We start from the raw sequence: 18,596 nt of genomic DNA, 5'->3' as shown, positions 1-18,596 counted from the left end.
GCCCCATCATGGGACCCCGGCTCTGGCGGGGGAGCTGGCAAGGAGGGGAAGCCAAACTGGACCTAGAGGGCTCTGTGTCTGCAGGCCTGCTATCCTGACAGAGCTGTCAGAGTGGCAGGGTTGATTTTAACCAACACCTCTCAGTTTTTAAAGCCTCTCCCCTTCTCTGGAGATGTTAATCATTCAGCTCAGGAACTCTCTTGCTGTGTCACATCAGAGTACAGACTCTGACAACACAGATGACAGCAGCAGTTGCAGTGCAGCTTCCCAGCTTGCTTCTGCTGCAGCAGCAGGGTAGTCGCTCACTCTCTCTCCACCCTTGGGAGGCCTGAGTGCCCTTGGAGATCAATCCCCTACCACCCTGCGTCCATAGTCCTGCTGTCGGGGTTTGACGCTGGCTAAGTGCTAGGTACCCCCAAAAACCTACTCATGTATTTTCCTCTGCTACAGCTGAGCAGAGAAGGGGAAATTAAAACAAAGACTTCATGAACTGAGATAAGGATTAGGGGAAAAACACTTTAAGATGAAACAGGTTCAAAACTTAAACAGTATAAAGAAAATTATTAACAGATTTAAAAGTAAAAAGAGTAATAAGAACTAAAATAAACCTTTAGAACACTTATTTTCTTCCCAGCCCCCTCTCTCTTGACAGCTCAAGGACAAAAAACATGGGGTTTTGGTAAGTATTTTACTTTCTAAGAATCTTTCTTCAGTTCGTTCAGAGAAAGGAGTTCTTTCTTCTGCTGTGCCGTGGGATCCTTCCCACAGGAGACAGTTCTCTGCAAACTTTTCCAGTGTGGTTTTAACTTTCACAAGCAGCAGCCCGGCCGATGTGCTGTAATGTGAGTCCCTCCCACGGCCAAGCAGTCTTCCCACAACTGCCTAGCGTGGGTCATTTTAGTTCATGGGGTTTAAGTCTTTTAAGGATGAGCTGTTCTAGTCTGGAAGCAAGGGTCCTCCCTCTCTCTGTTCGAGTTCCTCACTAGATTACAGCTTTTCAGTATCCACACGTTCCAGCGTGAGCACTGTTCCTTCACGGGCTGCATGTGGGTATCTGCACCCCCCAGGCACCTCCTGAATTACAGGGAAACAGTTTGTTGTGTTACAGTCCTCACCACAGCTTGCAGAAGAATTTCAGCTCTGGCACTTGGAGCACTTCTTCCCTCTCCTTCACTGACCTCGGTGTCACCGTGTTGGTTCTCCTCACGTGTCCTCACTTTTCCTTTTTCTCTGACTTGGGAGAAGGTTGGTGTCTGTAGGTTTGTTTGTTCTCAAGTTCCAGCAGTTGAAAAGTTCTTAGAGAGCTTTGCTGCACTTGAAAGGTTGATCCTGCCCGGGCTCCGCACCGGGGAACGTTGGCCATGCTTTCATTGCTGGCCACGCCGTCTCTGCGGCACCGCACGGGCGGCCCCGGCCTCGGCAGGGCCCCGGCTGCACCAGGATGGCCCTCGGGGGCCGCCTCACCACCCCTCGGGAGAAGAAAGAGAACTGCCCGTGCTTTTTGCCTTTCTTAAATGTGTCATCACAGAGGTGTTACCAGCTTCTCTAACTGGGCTGGTAACCTGCCCATCGTCAGAGCCCTCAGCAATTATCTCTGTGCCAGACAGAGTAGAAGCTTCGAGCAGCTCCTCCCACCCACTAAAACCAGGCTGTGTTAAACCAGCACACCTGCCTGGGAAATGCTCTTCCTCATACACAGTCTTTAATTACAGCTGTGTGCAGGACCCTGCTCCTTGCACTCTCATTTCAGTGCTTTGGGATGGGTATTTTTATTCTGAGTCTCTGCAGCTGTGAACCCAAAGAGGACTAAGGAAACTGAAGCCAGATTTTTAAGACTCAGTGTGCAAATGTTTGTCATCATATACCTGAATGCATAAATCCAGAATAGTGTTCCTCCTTCTGTGGTGCTCTCCAGCCTGGAATAAAGGTAATTTTAGCTATAATTACATAACCTGTGAAAATTGCTTATTTCAGGCTAAAATGATACTGATATTGGGTATGGCTTGACAGCAGTTGCTGTTTGGGTGTTTGGTTTTTTTTTTTTTTTGCTCTGTCCTACAGCACTGTGGGCTTATAATCCTGATGAAGATTCTCTTGACACACATTTGATTTATTTAGATCCTACAATACTTTCTAACACTGGTGCAGTGATTTTCCTGTTCGCTCCAGCTGTTCAAAGGACAGAGAGCCACAGAGGTTAAAGGTCAGAACAGCCCTTTATTGAGCATGAACCCTAAGGAGTTTATGTACCATAACAATACCATCACCATTTTCAATAATTACTTGCAGCCTTTGTGTAAACAAAGTTTTCACTGGCTTTTGCTTCGAGTTCATTTGTCAAGTAGAAAAAAAAAAAGTAAAATTACAAAGGAACAAAAATTTTAAAATGTCACAGGCCAAAGTTGATGCAATCTAACTCCCTTCAGCTGTAAAGCACATAATCTTCCACTCTCATGCCCACGTATCAAATCTTCGCACAGAGACACAGCCATGAATAGGAAGGGGGCAAGGGAGTTTGTTATCTATGACCTGGCACATGTCAAGGTAGGGATCAAAGAGGACTACAGTGGGGAGGGCACTGTTTCCCTTCCTCTGTCCAAGGAGATAAATTTGTCCATTCACAGTGCTGCATCCCATGAAGAACTTCTGGGTCAAGCATTCCTCATTCACCTGGGTCCATTCATCTGTCTCCACATCAAATCGAAAAGCTCCCCCTCCTACAGTGTACAGAGCCCCATTCAAGGACGTGATGCAGAGGTCATACCTGAGAGGGAAGAAACCCTTGGATCAGAATCAACAGGAAGATTTGGCCCCTGAAATATTCAGGGTGACCTTGGCCCTCAAATCAGAAGTCCTGTTTAAACAGAGAATCACAGAAGTGTTGCAGGGACAGGACTTCTGCATTTCTACAGAAATCTTCTTGGAGCAGGACCAACACTAAAACCTTTCATCTTCTGCCAGGTCCCAGAATATTATTTCATACCTTGGAAGAGGGGAGAATGAGATGACATCCCAGCTGTCTGTCTCCGTGTTCAGCCTTTGCACTCCATCATACACATGTCCATTCTCATCCAGGCCACAGACCACATAGATCCTTGCTCCCACACTGACTGCGTCACCTCTCTCCACAGGCTGAGCCATAGGACTCATGCTTTCCCACTCCGACTCCATCAAAGCCATGCGCTCCACTGCTGGGATTATCCCTTCATCTGTGCTCCCTCCAAGAACATACAGGTAGAGCCCTACTCCTACTGCACAGTGGCTATTGCGGGACTTCTTCATGGCTGGCCCTTCCAGCCAGCAATTGTCCAAGCAATTGTAGATAAGCACCCAATCCACACTGTACCACACAAACTCATCCCGGAAATATCCTCCTGTCACAAAAAGGAAGCTCCCTGGAAAGACAGCAAAGAAAATATTAGTCACATGAAGGCTAAAAATTGCTACTGATAGCTGGGATTCTCCTTTTTCCCTGCGCTGTACTGGTAAGGTGCAAGATGAGGAGAGAAAATCACTGCTCTGTCAATTGTTTGCAGTATTTAATTCCTCATCCACACAGATACACTGCGCCTACAGTATGCAGCCAGTCTTTCCAAACCTGCTCCCATTTTTGAACAGAATCATGGAAACACTGGTTGGAAAGAACCTCAGGGATCTCACTTCCAAACTCCTACCAGAAATGGGACTATTACCAACACTAATACAAGAAGCCATAGTATTGTGCTGGCTTGAAAGTCTCCGAGCATGAAGATTTCCCAACATCTATGGATAAGCTTAATGTAATGGCAACTATAAATCAGAAGTCACCTGTCATCTGTCTAAACCACTACAAAAGAGAAGGCCAAAAAAATATACTGCTTAAAGCCAAGTCCTTAGACTAATTCCAGATAAAGCCACTGTAAGGAGCTCAACAGACTGCATAGTTTCTGCTACATGAGAAGAAATAGTGTTGTCTAGCATTCTCCCAGGACTAAGGAAAACAAAACCATTCTTTGAACAGATATGAACACCAATATGAATGAAGTTTTAGCAATGCTGTGCACAATTTTACAGCAACAGCTGGACTCCCTGCATTTGGGACTCTCAACTTCTGTTTGCATTTGCTCAGTCTCCCTTATCTGTAAGTTACCTAGTGCTGCCACTGCGTACTGGGTGAGGTTCCTGCGCTGCAGTGGAGAGCAAGCCTGCCAGGTCCCTGTTTTAGGTTGAAAGAGAAATAATTCTTGCTGTTCCTTGTCATGCTTTCCTCCCAGGACATATAAAGTATCATAGCTCCGACCAGCATAAGGACACAGTTTCGGATTTTGCCAGCTGGGTGGAGGACAGCTGTCTAACTTCTTTATTAGTCTGGAAAAGATATCTGTCTCTCCAGCACGCCTGCTGCGTTTCACCAAGATATCGAGGAAGGACAAACTCAGAAAAGTGACCCTGACTTCGCCCACCAAATCCAGAAATTCTTCCTCTCTTGTTGCCGGGTCCTCCATTATCCAAATCATAATACTGTCAAAAACCACATCCTCTCTTGAAACGAAGAGGTCATCACTTTTCAGGAGCTGCATCAGCATTTCCTTGGGTAGTGCCTTAAATTCCTCCTGGCATATCACATCTCCCCAGTGAGTGAGAGCCACATTCATAGCAGACACATACAACTCTGTAAAGGCAAATTGCTGTGAGTAGGTCATCAGGCCCAAGCAGTTGGAAATATGCAGTTCTCTCTCCAGAAACTTCTCACACAACAGTTTCACCCTGTCAAACTGAAAAAAATCAGCTGTTTCCAGTAAGCTGGTTACATTTTCTTGACCTATGAGCACTTGGGCTGTGCGAGTGAACTCAAGTAGCGCCTGAAAAGGCGCTGCATCAATCCCTTTGATCACTATGTGCTGTTGAGAGCTCTCTCTTGCTCCTCCAAAAAACATGGCTTCAAAATATCGACTGTGTACTGAAAGCACCCTACGGCTGACCTGGAAGAGTCTCTCTCCAACCTCAAGAACTGTGTCTGCAATCATTTCTGTGTGAGGTCCCAGCTCCTGTGGCTCTTGTGCAGGCTCCATGCTTGTAGACTGCCAGGCAGTTAATTTTAACTCAGTCTTATGCTTCCCTTACCCATGTGAGATCTCTGGAAACATTATCCCCCTAGCTAGGATAAATATGAGATAAGCCAATCTTGTCCTAAAAATAGAATGTTTTCTACTCTCCTGCTTTGCTCTTCTGTCTTTCCTGTTGCTTTCTGAACAGCAATAGCAGAACTGCTGTATAACCAAAAAAATGTAGATTTGACTGGTATCTACTTTTACTAGGTAAGATCACAGCAAATTAGGGGAGCTGTTGCCCAAGCAAAGAGCCTAGGGTAGAAAGAAAAAACAGGAGAAACAACCAAAGCTTCCTAAGCACTGGGTAAATACCAAAAAGTTGTAGAAAACATTGAACCCATTTGGAAAAAAGCAACCATTACCTCATCTTTCATTAGTTCAAATTTAATCAAATACCAAAGTGATTACAGTTTTTATTATGTATCTAACTTTATACTTTAGTAAGAGAGAAGAGGAAGGAGTAAGCCCCCATTCAAACCCAGATGGCTTTATGTGTTCAGTCATCCTCAATCTGAATGCACTAAATAAGTACAGATGTAGGACAAGCAACAGCTCACTGATGCCACAGTGAATTTTTCCAGACCTATTAAGTGAAGAGATTTGCATAGTGACCTTGAAGTAGAGCCCCTTACCCAAAGAGCCCATACCAGCAAGACTCACTCCCAGTTCTTGGCAGAGCTCAGCAAACAGAAACCGTGCCAGTGCCTCACCACCCCCATCATAAAAACTTTCTTCCTTATTCCTAGTCTGGATCACCGCTCTTTTAGCTTAAACCATTATCCCTTGTCCTATCACAACCCCTTGTTCCTATCCTGCTAAAATGTCTGCCCCCTATAGTTTTCATATTCTTCTTTTCAGGTACTTGACTCCCAAGTCTAACCCGGAAGTCTGCACTACAGAAAAGGAGAGCCATGCAGCTCACAATAAAGACCAAGCAACCAATCAGCTGAGCAGGAAATGCTGGGAACACGCCCCTCTCTCGAGCTTACACACTTGACCCATGGCTTCAGACAGATCTCCCTGCACTGAGAGCCCAGAATCCACCCCAGAGAGCTGTTTCTGATGCTACACTTAGAGTGCAAAGATAATGCAGCATGTTACTGGCATCAACGCCAGCAATCTTTATCCCACCTAAAGAACAGTTCAAGACTCTGCTCAGGCTGACGGCAAGCAAATTCTACTCCTCACACTCTAAATAAGGACTCTCTTTTGAATTGTGCAGTTGCATGAACAAGTTTTGTAGCATTAGAAAAAAACTAAATCGTGAGGAGCACTACTTTATAGACAGCTCTGTGAGCCCCCAGATTAAAATCCAGAAGCATCCAAGTTCACACAGGCAATACATCACACAAGACACCTGGTCCCTAGTTTCAGAGCCTCCTGGAAAAGCCAGATTCACTGAACTGAAATTTACTCTAAGCTTCACCCCTTTCAGAGCTGACCTATGAAAGGTTATGCACGGGAGAACAGTGCTGTTGCCAAAATAACCAATACAACCTGTACTTGCCACATGTTCTTGCCAACCTTCAGGAACAAAACTGCTGCTGCCAGCAGAACAATTCACTCTGCCACAGCCTCCTGTCTTGGTTTGAAAGACAGGTGTCTGCTAAGGAAGGCAGAAGCCTCCCTTGAAGTGGCAGATGTAACCCCTTTCCCTCCGAGTTATTATGATTTTGAAATCAAGGGCCTTTAGGCAAAGATGTGGGAAATAGGAATAACAGTTCTTTACTGTTATATATCTCTATGTGTATAACCACTCAAACAAACAGCAATAACTCTGGCAGTAACAGCAAACAATCACAAACCCAGTGCCAGCCTTCTCGGCTGTCAGGCCCTTTCCCCTCGGGTGCAGTTCCGCTCGCAGCCGGCAGGGGCGCTGGCGGCTCCCGGTGAGCAGGGCAGGTGCGATGGTTCCCCCGCGGCTGCAGGGGGCGCTCCGGAGCGAGCTCGGGGAGCACGCGGCACCGGTGCCCCGGGATCCCGGGAAGGGACGGAACAAAGGCTTCACAAACCCCTGGGCAGCCGATCCCGGTGTCCGGCCAGACCCTCGGGAACAGCAGGCTGGAGCGGCAGGGACGAGCACAAATCCCGGGTGGCAGACGAGATGTATCCAAACTGCGGTGGGAACCCCCCGGAGGTCTGGGCAGGCAGGGTGAGCAGGGCTACAACGCAGCGAAGGCTCGAAACAACGGCAGGGGCAGGGCGGCCACGGCCCAGCTCCCAGCGGGGCAGGGAAGGTGGGCTTGGGATCGCGGCGTTGTTTCCAGCAGAAAGCAAAGTAGCCGAAGCAAGCAGACTCCTCTCTCTCTCTCTCTCTCTCTCTCTCTCTCTCTCTCGACGCAGAGAGCGAACTGACCCCACACCCAGGTGAAACAAAGGAGTAGCCAAGCCCACCCCACCCCCAATGGGCAGCTCTTTTGTCTTTCTTAAGTACAGCCATTTGTCCCCTAGCAACATGCATATGGGAAAAAATTCCTTTAACAGGAAAAAAAAAAACCTAGGACTAAACTAAAACCCTAACACCTCCTCATAAAGAGTCCTCTGTAAAGGGAAAAAACAGGTGGCAAAAGCAGGTTACATACAGGCTGCAGGTACATACCTCAATCGGGCAGTCTTTGAAACGCTTCAGAAGTGGAACCAGATGCTCTCAGGCCTTTCCCATTGATTCCCTGTCTGAAGCATGGCTTCTGCTCTGGTCCCTCCTGATCCTGCAGTGTTTATGCAGCTCCTGAACTAACTTAATTTAGTTTTACGGCTGGAGAACTGTAATATCAGCTGTTGTGCACTTTTACAGACTAAAAACCAGACATTTAGAAACAGATTATTTTGTCTTTATTCACTCAAAACTCCTCAAATCTTGCATTTTCTGCAGTATAAAAGAAATAAAAATGTTTACTTACAAATCAAGTTATAACAAGCAGAACCACAAGTGGATAGCTACAATATAAAAATATGCAGTATTTCCAGACACTGCCTACAAGTGAACAAACATTAGGATATTAAATATTCTTCCCCTAAAATTCCAAGTATCAAATAGATACCTCCATAAGGTTCAAGTCACTCAACCAAGATCAACCACAAGTTAGATCAGTGCTCCTGTAGAAAATGTGTGAGCCTGCTGATACACAGATTACAGCCCACCAGATCTGGAACAAGTGCTAGAAAAGACCTTCTTGGCTACATTCCTTGCAAAGGTGATGACACTACACAAGGAAGTAATTTTCCTGCACAAAAGAGACTGAACTCAACAGCAGAAGACTACAACATAATGTTTCCCCAGCTGAGTGCTGATATCTAAGAGGAAGAAAAACATGTTCTACTGTATTTAGGCTTTAGACTAATTCAGATTAAATACATTTTAATGTATTTAAAAATGGAAAAAATATAACCAATACTCAGGGCATTCTTAACTAATTTTATGGGGTTGTTTCAAAACTCACAAGATCAAGGTCGTCTCAGACAATTCATGACAATATGTTCTCTCCTGTCAGCTCTAAACAACGTAGTTACACACTTATTTGGGGGTGGGAGGAAAACAAGAACGTACTTCTTACATTCCTCATCCTCTCATCATTTATGAAAGCCACAAAAATAAAAGTTGACTTTTTTTCCCCACTATCAAATACACATTCAAACTCCCCCCTCCCCCCAAACCAGGAAGTGTATGTATCTCATACACTGATAGTTCTCTCCAATGACTTGCACCCCTGAAGTTTTCAGAGACAATCCAAAGAAAGCATTAGCCATCTTGCTGCTGAATGAAAGGGTTTGGAATAGCTTCCATTCCATCCTGTGGACAAATCAGAACCACAGAAGTCCCTCTGCAAACCACAAGTCCCAGCTGACGTGTGTCTTCTGTTAATTTGAATTGATCATCTGGATCTAAAAAGCAGAGATCCACGGTTAGAACAGGAAAGTAAGAAAAAGAAACCAAATTCCATCAACTGCAAAAGGCACAGACATGCATGTTCTTTCCTGGTATAACTGCTTTGTTTTATTGAACACATGGACTATACAGGTGATGCAGCAGTGACATCTGATGTTTTCAAGACTTTCCTGACAGTGAGCAATATAGAACTTTGTATGCAACAAAAAGCAGAACACATTTATTAAAGAATTCAAAGGCCCTTTCATTCATCTAACCAGTAGTATACATGCAAGTGATTAAAAAAAAAGCTCTTGATTCCATTTCAAATGTCATTACAGACAAACACTTGGGGATCAATGTCAATCAGAAAAAGACCCTGACCTGTAAATGCACTAGGGAAGAGAGCACCGGTCTGTTCCCAGACCAGGCCAAACAGGGCTGGATCGGGACAGACAAACACTTACGAATCAGCCAGTGCTATCTTCCATGAGATCGCTCTGTATTCAATAAAAATGAACACCACATTTTAAAACTACCTTTTAAAGAGAATTCAATGCTTCAGGTATTTCCTTTTAAGGAGGTAAGGGAATACTCTCCAAAAACACTGTCCTATCAAATGATACATTTTGTTTCAGAGAGGAGAAAAAGACACACTGCTTTATTCAAGCTTTAGAAGACAAGAGTGGCCAGTAAGATAACTAGAGAGGAGCTCAAGCAAGGACTACCAACAATGTTGTATCACAGGGAATGTGCTTAATCTAACTTCTGCTGTAAAATCATAGAATGGTTTGTATCGGAAAGGACCTTTAAAGGTCATCTAGTACAGCCCCCCAGCAATGAGCACAGACATCTTTAATTAGCCCCAGTTGCTCGGAGTCCCACCTTTGAATGCTCCCAAGGATGGGGCACATACTACCTCTCCAAGCAACTTGTCCCAGTGTTTTTATCATGATCATTATAAAAAAAACCCCTTCCTTATATCTAAATCAACCCTATTTCAGTTTAAACCCATTACCACTTGCCCTGCCACAACGGGGCCTGCTGAAACATTCATCCCATCATTTTCTTTTATGTCCCTTTAAAGTACTGAAAGACCACAATAACATCTCGTAAGAGCCTTCTCCTCTCCAGGTGAACATCCCCAGCTCTCCCAGCCTGGCTCCAGCGGAGAGGGGCCCCAGCCCTTGAAGCATCTCCATGGCCTCCTCTGGATTCACTCCAGCAGCTCCACGTCTGTCTGATGTTGTTCCCCAGGACTGGAGGCAGCTCTGCAGGTGGGGTCTCACCTGAGGGAGGCAGAGGAGCAGAATCCCCTCCCTGGGATGAATCCCCCATCCCTGCTAGGCATGCAGCCCAGGATACAGCTGGCTTTGTGAGCTGCAAGCACATTGTCCAGCCTCTCATCCACCAGCATGTCCAAGTCTCAGCAGGGCTGCTCTCCATCTGTTCATCCCCCAGCCTGCATTTATACCAGGGATTGTTCCAAACCAGGAGTAGGACCTTGTACTTGGGTCTTGTTGAACCTCATGAGGTTCCTGTGGGCCCACTTCAAAAACTTGTCCAGGGTCCCCTGGACGGCCCTGTCCTTCAGGTGTGTCACCTGCAGACTGAAGGTGAACTTGATCCCATTGTCTGTGTCCCTGATGACCACTAAACAGTACTGGTCCCCACAGAGATCCCTGAGGGACACCCCTTGTCACTGATGTTCATGATGACATTAAGCCATTGACTACTACCCTCTGGACCATCCAACCAATTCCACATTCACCAAACAGTCCACCCGTCAAATCCATCTCTTTTCAATTCAGAGAGAGGGATGTTGTGAGGGACTATATCAAAGGCTTTACAGAAGTACAGATAAAAGACATCTGTAATCCCTTTCCTTGTCCACTGATGGAGTCACTCCATCGTAGAAGGCCACTGGGTTGGTCAGACAGGATTTTCCCTTGGTAAAGCTATGGTGGATGTCTCAATTCACCTCCCTGTCCTCCATATCCCTTAGCAGAGCTCCAAGGAAGATCTGTTCCATGATCCTCCCAAGCACAAGAGGTGAGGCTGACAGGACAGTAGTTCCCAGGCTCCTTTCTATCCTTTGGAAAAATGGGTTCAATGTTTCCCTCTTTACCATCATCTGACTGCCATCGCTTTTTAAATGTTTTAGAGTAGCTTGGGAACTACATCAGCCAATTCTCTCACGACGCTCGGATGCACCTTGTCAGGTCCCATAGACCTGCCACCCCATCTCTTTCTTTACAACATAGTTATCCCAAGCATACTGCAGTTTGGGTGATGTTAATCTGCAGTTTCTGCTTGTTCACTCACAGAGCTGTAAGATTTCTGTTAAGAAAACCACTCAGGGAGGGGAAGCTTTCCAAAGGCTGTATGTTACTTACCTCGCATATACTCAATGGTACCATCCAGCACAAGGTTCAGAAGAGGGTCAAATCCTTTCAAGACACCACTTGCTGTTGAAGACCACACAGAAAACAATGATTAGGACCAAAACAAGGTATACAGCAACATAAGAGTGCATGAAAGGTACATTCCGTTCTCCAGCGCTGTTCCCTCCTTCAGGCAAGACCAAGCAAATGAGACCAGAGATACTAAAGAGTGTCCTCTTTCTCAACGGCAAGTACACAAAAGCTGGTCTACATTGTGCCAATTAAAACTTACAGACTTTTCAATCAATTCTTCAAAATGTTCTTCAAGACACTGACATTTCTGCTTTCAGCCAATTTCAAGGGCATTTTAATAATCTTTCTGCATAACAAATCAGTACAAGTCACGCAAAGAAAAAAAAAAAAAAGCAACCCCAAAACAGAATACATATCCTAAATGAAATGTTATGGTTAAAAATTAAGCAAGACCATATTTTAAGTTTTTTCCTCAGAAACACCATCTTCCAGCTGCCCTCCTGGCACATCATCTCTTTAGCTTAAGCACTGCATCACGGGAAGGCACTACAGATAAACCAGCACTTCGTCCTAATGCAGGACATGATTCCACAAGACTAGTCACTAAATATATCACGAAATTACACAGAGCGACTTCCCAGTTTGAAAAACACACTTATCAGTAAGGAGTGCAGGAGTCCAAGTAACTGCCAAACTCTCATAAGCTTTAGGTCCCAGTGGAGGTTTATAATGCAGCACATGGTTAAGTCAGACAAACAAGTGCCGGCGGGTGGCACCAACCGCATTGGGATGTATCTTCCCAGCTGGGAAGGGACGGAGATGGAAAGGCATGGTGGCATATATTGCACCATGAACTCCGGGCATGCTTACCATGTCAAGAGATGAAAGGCACGACAGTTGTATTAATTGTTACATCCATAAATGTTTCTTTGTTGCTTTAAGTGCACCCTTGCAATGCAAAAAAAAAAAAAAAAAAACCAACAACAACAACAAAAAAAACCAACAACCCAGCCAAAATAAGGCCCTTCAAGACAACTAATAAAAGAAGAAATGCATAGATGAGCCATAAAGATAAAAGTGCACCCAGGAGATTAATGGAAAAGTAAACGAGAAAAGCTTCACACCGGTAACTGCAACCACTAGTAAGTAACAGCACCCGCTACTCCTCGCCTTCCCTTGAAGGGAAGCAGCGTGAGCAGGAAGGCAAAGCCGACAGGCGCTGGCTGAGGGAAAACGCCGAAAAGCAGAAGAGATTCGTGCTGCAGCCACGCGCCGGGCTCACCTTCCCGCCCGCCCTGGAACTTCACCCGGATGGTCTTGTCGATGTACTTGGAGAGGTCCAAGATGCTCTCCTTCTTCTTCTTCTCCTTATCCTACGGCAGAGCACAGACGGCCCAGTTAAAGCGCGCTCTCCGCGGGGACACAGCCCCGGAGCACTCCTGCGGGATCCCGCAGCGGCGGGACGGGGGCGCGGGTGCGGAACCGGGTCCGGGGAGCCCAGCGCGCAGCCACAGAGCCCAAGCCACCCCACTCCTCACCGCCATCTTCCCCGCGCCGCCGCCACCGCCGCCGCTCGCCATTTCATTCGGCGCCGCCAGAAGTGACGTCGCGCCCCGGCGGAGCCCGTTGGCGGCTCGGGGCGGCGGGGCGGGACGTCCGGGGCGGGCTCTGGGTACCCGGTGCGGAAGGGTCCGGCCCGGCCCAGGTCGGAACAAAGCGGCGGCGGCGCGGCGGGCCCGGCATGGCGGCGCGGCCGGCCCGGCTCCGCCTCTGGCTGCTCCTGCATCTGCTGCCGCAGGTCAGTGTCTGTGCCGGGCTGCGCGGGCGCCCTGGCTGAGGGCGGAGAGCGGCCCCGGGTGTAGCCGGGCCCGGGCGGGCTGTGCGGTGAGTCCGTGCCCGCAGCCGCCTCCCGCGGGCGGGAGCGGTCCGGGTGCCCGGAGGTGCTGCAGCCGCCGGGGGGGCCCGCAGCGGGCCGTGGCCGAGCCGTGGCCGCAGGAAGGCAGCGGAACGCATCGGGCTGCCGGCCCTGCCCTCCGTGATTTGGCAGTGTTGATATATCTGTGGGTTTGGGGCTTTTTGGGGCTTTTTTCTTCTTTCCATAGTAAACAGCGTTTTCCTCGTAGTTCTTAAAACCTCGGGTCCCCGTGGGCCCAGCCCAGCATCCTCGCCAGGCAGCCCCGAGGAGGGGAGCACAGCCGAGCCCCCGGGTCCCATCCCCGCAGGGACGACTCTGGGCTTATCTCGACTGACAGACTCCCTATGAGGAAGGATTCAGCAGAAAAGAAGGGATTTCTGCTGACCCTGACCCTGTAGTCTGTCTTGAGTCTTGTACTGTCGTTACTAAAATATTAATTAGTTTTGTGGGATACGTTTCTAAGGGTGTGATGAACTAGGCATGTAATCCTGATACAGGGGAGAGTGGATTTCTGGCAATTGCATTGCATGGTACATAGCTTTTGCATTTAAAGTTCGGTGTTTTGTGTTCTGAAAATTTTGAAATGTCATTTAAACTTCTTGACTGTTTATTAGGTAATTTGCAGCTATGTCTTCTTGAATATTATTGATGGAACATCTTAACGTGGTGCTCTAAGTTTTCCTTCTTCTCCGTCTGTCTCCTTACTGATTCCTTGACAATAATTTTTAGTTACAGAGTGGTCTGGTTGCCAGCTAAGTTCTTTATTTCTGCGTCATCCCCTTTTTTCATCCATCATCTTTTTCTGCATTGTCTCTTCATTATGCCCTTGCATGCCCTGTGCATTTTGTCATCTCCACTGATGCTTCACAGGGGACTGGTAAGCCCCACAAATTAATAAGATGCAAGAACAAGTCAAAGACTGGCATAGAGTCAGTTTGATCCATCAGTTTGGAGAAGGTGAGCACATGTCAGTGCAGAAGGACAGCAGGTGAGATAGTCCACTGGTGGGTACTTGGAGGTCTTGCCTCCAGCTCCATGCACTGCAGCACATTCCTGTCTGTAAGCGTTTGGTATATTTGTGTGGTGGAAGTGTTAATGTGCTTGAGTAAGCTTGGGCAGACTGGCCAGGATGCTGAAACAGTCCTGCTGCTGCAGTTAAAGATGGATGTGCTCTGTGCTGCCAATATGTTTCTGTTAGCCAAGCTGGCTTTTTAAAAATCTGCTTGAATACCTTGTATTGTGTATTACTTCCGCATCTCTTGTGCTTGCACTTGTTGGGGTGATTTTGGGTAGTACACCCTCCTTAGTGGGAGGCAGAGAGGAGTGCTCTGCTGCACTTGTCGTGTTGTGGTACCCCCATGACTGATGGCTGGAGTTACTCTGGGGGGCAGAGCTGACAGCTGTTGTCAGGAGCTGCTGTGTGCCTTTGCTGTGCACCAGCTGTACTCATTATCAATGCCTTACTCTTGCCTTAGTGGTCATGAGCATATACCTTTGTCTCCCTCCTTGAAACAGGATAATAGAAATTTTTTGTTTGTTTGTTTTCCCTGGAGCAAGAGGAGGTAGTGTCCACATTTGCTTCTATGTTCTGATTTAGGGAGAAGGATCAGCTTGGCTACTGAAGCATGGCTCTTCCAAATCTGGGTCCTCATCTGGGAACACTTAAAGAGGGGTGAGATCTTACAGATCCACGTACAATCTGCACTCAGATCTTGCTTTGGTATTTGAGTTCTCACATTTCATTTAACTTCCCTGGCATTGTTACCTCTCAGTTGTCCTGTAACAGCAGCAGATACACATGAGCCCTTGGCTAGTGACGAACATAGTAACGTGATCTGCAGTGAGTGCGTTGCATCTAGCTTGTCTTCACTATAGCAGCTTTCAGCAGAATATATTGAAGTGATGGGTTTGTGCTTTAAATCAGGGCTCATACTCTATGGTATGGGTCCAAAGAATTGAAAAGACTGTCTGAAATTCTGCATTAAGGTTGTGGCTGACAATTTATTCTCCTAGAATTACTGCATATGAGTATGTAGCTCTCTGCACTGCACAGTGTTTGTTGAAGGAGTGTTTTATTTGTGTGCAGCTTTGCTGCCTGCTGTTGCTGGTCTCCAGATGGATCAGTGCAATTAATGGGAAAGAATGACTCCAGCTCCTGGGAACTCTCACATGGTACCTACTGTAAGAGTAGGATAGCTCATTCATTCCTTCTTCAAAGAACACAGCTCCCAGTGTCTGTGAAATCCCTCTGAGATTCGGGTGACCAGGTCAGTTAGTAGAGCTACTGAAAGTGGAAAAGGTGTATGGGACATCCAGGTGAGTGTGGGGCCAGAGGCAGGGAGGAGCAAACAAGGCAGACATTAGGTTGGCTCAGTCACACACAGTGAAGTTTCTTGATATATGGGTGAGCTGAATTCTTCATCTCCACCTTCTTCCATCATTTAACTTACAAGTCCCAGTGCTTGCCTCTGAACTACATTAATTCAGCTAAATAAACTTGCACAGCAAAAAAACTGGGGAGTACTCTGCTCTTTTATGCATTAATCTGTGGAAGGCCCTGATGACATTCAGAGCCAACAAGTATGCCCTTCTAATATCACAAACATTAGATTAGCTCGTTTGCCTGTTAAACTCTGCCCTCAGATTTTACATTTCTGTTGTGTGAAAACCTTTTCCAGTTTTGCAGCTTTATAGAAAACACTTCCTTTTGTGTTAATTATACATTATTGTGTGCTTTTTAAGCCATAGGATCAGTAAGAAGCAAGTATTATAATATACCTTATTGTCACAGCAGCTGTTGTTTTTCTGTGTTTGAAAAAGGCTGGACTCGATACCCAAACACTTGGAAAAGAGCCTTTGGGGTTGTAGGAACATTGTATAGGATCTGCACAGGAAAGGACATTTTCTCCTGGCTTAATCTAGGATATGAAGTGGTCTCTAGGATTTAAGAATTATCATAAATGTTGCCACCATGCCAGTGCATCAGCAGCACTGCTTTGAACTTTTGTTGTCTCATACCTACTGACATGAATAAAAGCAAAACTGGAAGCATCAAAGTGGATAAGAACAAACTTCTTGTGGCTGTTAACAGATTTCAGAACTATGCTTTGATTCTAAGTGATAATAACTTTGTGAAAATGTCTGTTAATCCGCATTATCCACAGATTATATTCTCCACAGTTTCTAAAACTCTGTGTTCCCTCTTCTGCTTTTAGCCCTGCTCATATTGCCTTTAATTCATTCCTCTCATACTTAATTTTTATTTGGCTTTTGGCACACAAATACACATAGCTTCTAAAATGTTTTGAGCTCTTCACATTAGGAACCTTTTACTCCCTTAATATTTCTTTGAAGAACATCCATTAAATAGCTCAGAAAGCAAAATTGTGTGTAACTGTCTCCTGGGTGCCTTTTAGAAATTATTCCTGAGTTCCAGTAATGGTTATCTCCACGGAAATGTAGCAACACACCCTGTACTTACTCTCGTTTTAAAAATGTGTGCCAAATATCTTATAGATGTAAAACTTTTAACTGTACAGCTTGATTGTTTCCCAAATGCATAAACCTGTTCAATTATGGGAGTTAGCTCCTGCAAAACTGCCTGAAGATTTTGGAAAGAGTTGTACATGTAATACTCTAAACTAAGATACTCCATGTTTGGTTTGCTTATCTAAGCCCAGTCAAACCATGTACAATAAGCAGGGAACATTCTTTTGTTCTTGGCTTTTGTGTGTGACTGTATTTGCATCTCTGTTGCTTCTTACTCTTGGAAGTCAAATTCAAGGTAATAAGTACGGGTTACTCTTCTAAATTACTTGCTTCTGTTAAAAGTAGTTTAGGTGCTATGGTTGGATGCCTGAGATATGAGTTAACAAGTCCACTATGGCAGGGAGTTGGAGTTCTTGTTTCCTCACAGCATATGCACAATAGTGTCTCCCTTTCTCCAGAGATATCTTGGAAATTTGCACTGTGCTCAAGTGGCTTTAATCTGCACTGAGCTGATCAGTGTGGCCTCCTGTATCAACATGCTTCAGGACAAATGTCATTGGTTCTAGAGGATTTAGTTAACACTAATGTTATAAAAAAGGGAAAAAGTTGCTGCATGAGTTAACAAAGACCATTTATATGCAGAAGAGCGAAATATAAAGATCTCTACCTCCTATATATTTTTACAATGATATTTCTTTACTGCTTTGCTGGCATCTTGCAGCAGAATGCCATCATTGCTTCTGAGCACACTGTGTGTGTTAAAGAGCAATTTTACAGTGCGAGTGGTGAAACTTGGGCGCAGGTTGTCCAGAGAGGTGATGGGTGCCCCGTCCCTGAAAGCGTTCCAGGCCAGGTTGCACAGGGTTTGGTCTACTTGAAGGTTTCCCAGCCCATTGCCAGGGGTTTGGACAAGGTGACCTTTAAAGGTCCCTTCCAACCCAGGCCATTCTGTGATTCTTAAAAGTGTTCCAAAAAACATATTTTTACCATGAGTGTCTCCTAGGGGTGCATGGTAACTTCTGTGTAGTAGGGTTTGAAATAAAGAGGGAGAAATAAGAGTGATGGATTCTTTTAATGGATTTTTGAACAAGCATGTTAAGATATGACATTGTTGCTGACTCCAGTCATCTTTAGCATCTTGTTCCTCAGCTGCTGCATGAAGAAACAGATGTGTAAGGTGTATTTTTAAGAGTGTAACTGCATAATTATCAAATCATTGGTGTGTTTAGGTTATGAATGTTAAACTAGATGTTGACAAATTAGTCTGTCACAACTTCCTAATTAGTAGCAGCAGTGGTTAGGGATATGACGTTGTATTTCTCTCCAGAACAAAGTTTCATCAGTTCCAGTAGGCACAAAGTGATTTCCTTGGGGAAAGCTAAATCAGAGCAATAGAGCAATTAAACATGTCTTCAGTCAATGACTTCCGTTCTGTTGGAGTGCTGGACAGGAGAAAGAGAGAAGGAGGAATGGAAAGGAAGGAGTTGAGTGTGTGGATAGAGAAGAGTATGACACAAAGGGGGGTGGTAGAAACATGGCGGGGTGCGGGACTTCTTTGTTTGGTTTGAGGGGATTTTGGTTGGTTGGTTTTGGTCTTTTTCAACTTGCTGCTGGTTGTGAACTGATGGTCTGTCCTCGTCCTGTGTCCTGGGGTCACTGATGAATGACAGTGTTCCACCAGAAACCAAATGTGTGACTAGTTCAGATGAGAACCAGATCAATTATTGTACATGTTTTGGATATTGTATGTATGTTTTTAAACAAACTTCCAAGTGCTAAGTGCTAGTAAGGATTGGGGAGTGTCCTCAATAAAATGGAGA

The 18,596-nt window shown here is 45.7% G+C and overlaps 3 protein-coding genes across 5 annotated transcripts in view; 1 reads left to right on the top strand and 2 right to left on the bottom strand.

Moving 5' to 3' along the window:
- Nucleotides 1–2,197: 2,197 nt before the first annotated feature.
- On the bottom strand, nucleotides 2,198–6,744 carry LOC125317850 (kelch-like protein 23). Its single transcript, XM_048287977.1, has 3 exons — nucleotides 4,130–6,744; nucleotides 2,984–3,395; nucleotides 2,198–2,764 (listed from the first exon to the last, which is right to left on the bottom strand). Exons 1-3 carry the CDS (start codon nucleotides 5,049–5,051, stop codon nucleotides 2,452–2,454), a joined length of 1,647 nt encoding a protein of 548 aa, XP_048143934.1. The 5' UTR covers nucleotides 5,052–6,744; the 3' UTR covers nucleotides 2,198–2,451.
- A 1,161-nt stretch (nucleotides 6,745–7,905) lies between these two features.
- On the bottom strand, nucleotides 7,906–13,018 carry LSM7 (LSM7 homolog, U6 small nuclear RNA and mRNA degradation associated). Of its 2 annotated transcripts, none has more exons than XM_048287979.1 (4): nucleotides 12,911–13,015; nucleotides 12,655–12,745; nucleotides 11,352–11,423; nucleotides 7,906–8,972 (listed from the first exon to the last, which is right to left on the bottom strand). In XM_048287979.1, the coding sequence occupies exons 1-4, from the start codon at nucleotides 12,950–12,952 to the stop codon at nucleotides 8,830–8,832; spliced, it is 348 nt and encodes a 115-aa protein (XP_048143936.1). In that variant the 5' UTR covers nucleotides 12,953–13,015; the 3' UTR covers nucleotides 7,906–8,829. The 2 variants fall into 2 exon arrangements, with proteins under 2 accessions (XP_048143936.1, XP_048143935.1); XM_048287978.1 differs by having other exon boundaries at nucleotides 8,952–10,244; nucleotides 12,911–13,018.
- Nucleotides 13,019–13,038: 20 nt separating this feature from the next.
- The window catches only part of SPPL2B (signal peptide peptidase like 2B), a 32,764-nt gene continuing 27,206 nt past the window's right edge, over nucleotides 13,039–18,596 (top strand). The window contains exon 1 of one of the 2 annotated variants that reach the window (XM_048287976.1): nucleotides 13,039–13,170. In XM_048287976.1, the coding sequence (XP_048143933.1) occupies nucleotides 13,114–13,170 (57 nt within the window). In that variant the 5' untranslated portion in view covers nucleotides 13,039–13,113. The remainder of the gene's footprint in view (nucleotides 13,171–18,596) is intronic. The other variant, XM_048287974.1, reaches the window with a different exon arrangement.

The sequence above is a fragment of the Corvus hawaiiensis genome, chromosome 28 (assembly GCF_020740725.1).
Source record: "Corvus hawaiiensis isolate bCorHaw1 chromosome 28, bCorHaw1.pri.cur, whole genome shotgun sequence".
In the NCBI taxonomy this organism is placed as follows: Eukaryota; Metazoa; Chordata; class Aves; order Passeriformes; family Corvidae; genus Corvus; species Corvus hawaiiensis.
This window is presented reverse-complemented; position numbering and strand designations above follow the sequence as displayed.

Coding starts and splice junctions, on each gene's coding strand:
- LOC125317850 (XM_048287977.1), bottom strand. CDS start 5,051: ATGGAGCCTGCACAAGAGCCACAGGAGCTGGGACCTCACACAGAAATG. Junction 3,396..4,129: donor GTACGCAGTGGCAGCACTAG/GTAACTTACAGA, acceptor CTGTCTTTCCAG/GGAGCTTCCTTTTTGTGACA. Junction 2,765..2,983: donor TCATTCTCCCCTCTTCCAAG/GTATGAAATAAT, acceptor CTTCCCTCTCAG/GTATGACCTCTGCATCACGT.
- LSM7 (XM_048287978.1), bottom strand. CDS start 12,952: ATGGCGAGCGGCGGCGGTGGCGGCGGCGCGGGGAAGATGGCG. Junction 12,746..12,910: donor GCGGCGCGGGGAAGATGGCG/GTGAGGAGTGGG, acceptor GCTCTGCCGTAG/GATAAGGAGAAGAAGAAGAA. Junction 10,245..11,351: donor TACCATTGAGTATATGCGAG/GTAAGTAACATA, acceptor TGCCTCCCTCAG/GTGAGACCCCACCTGCAGAG.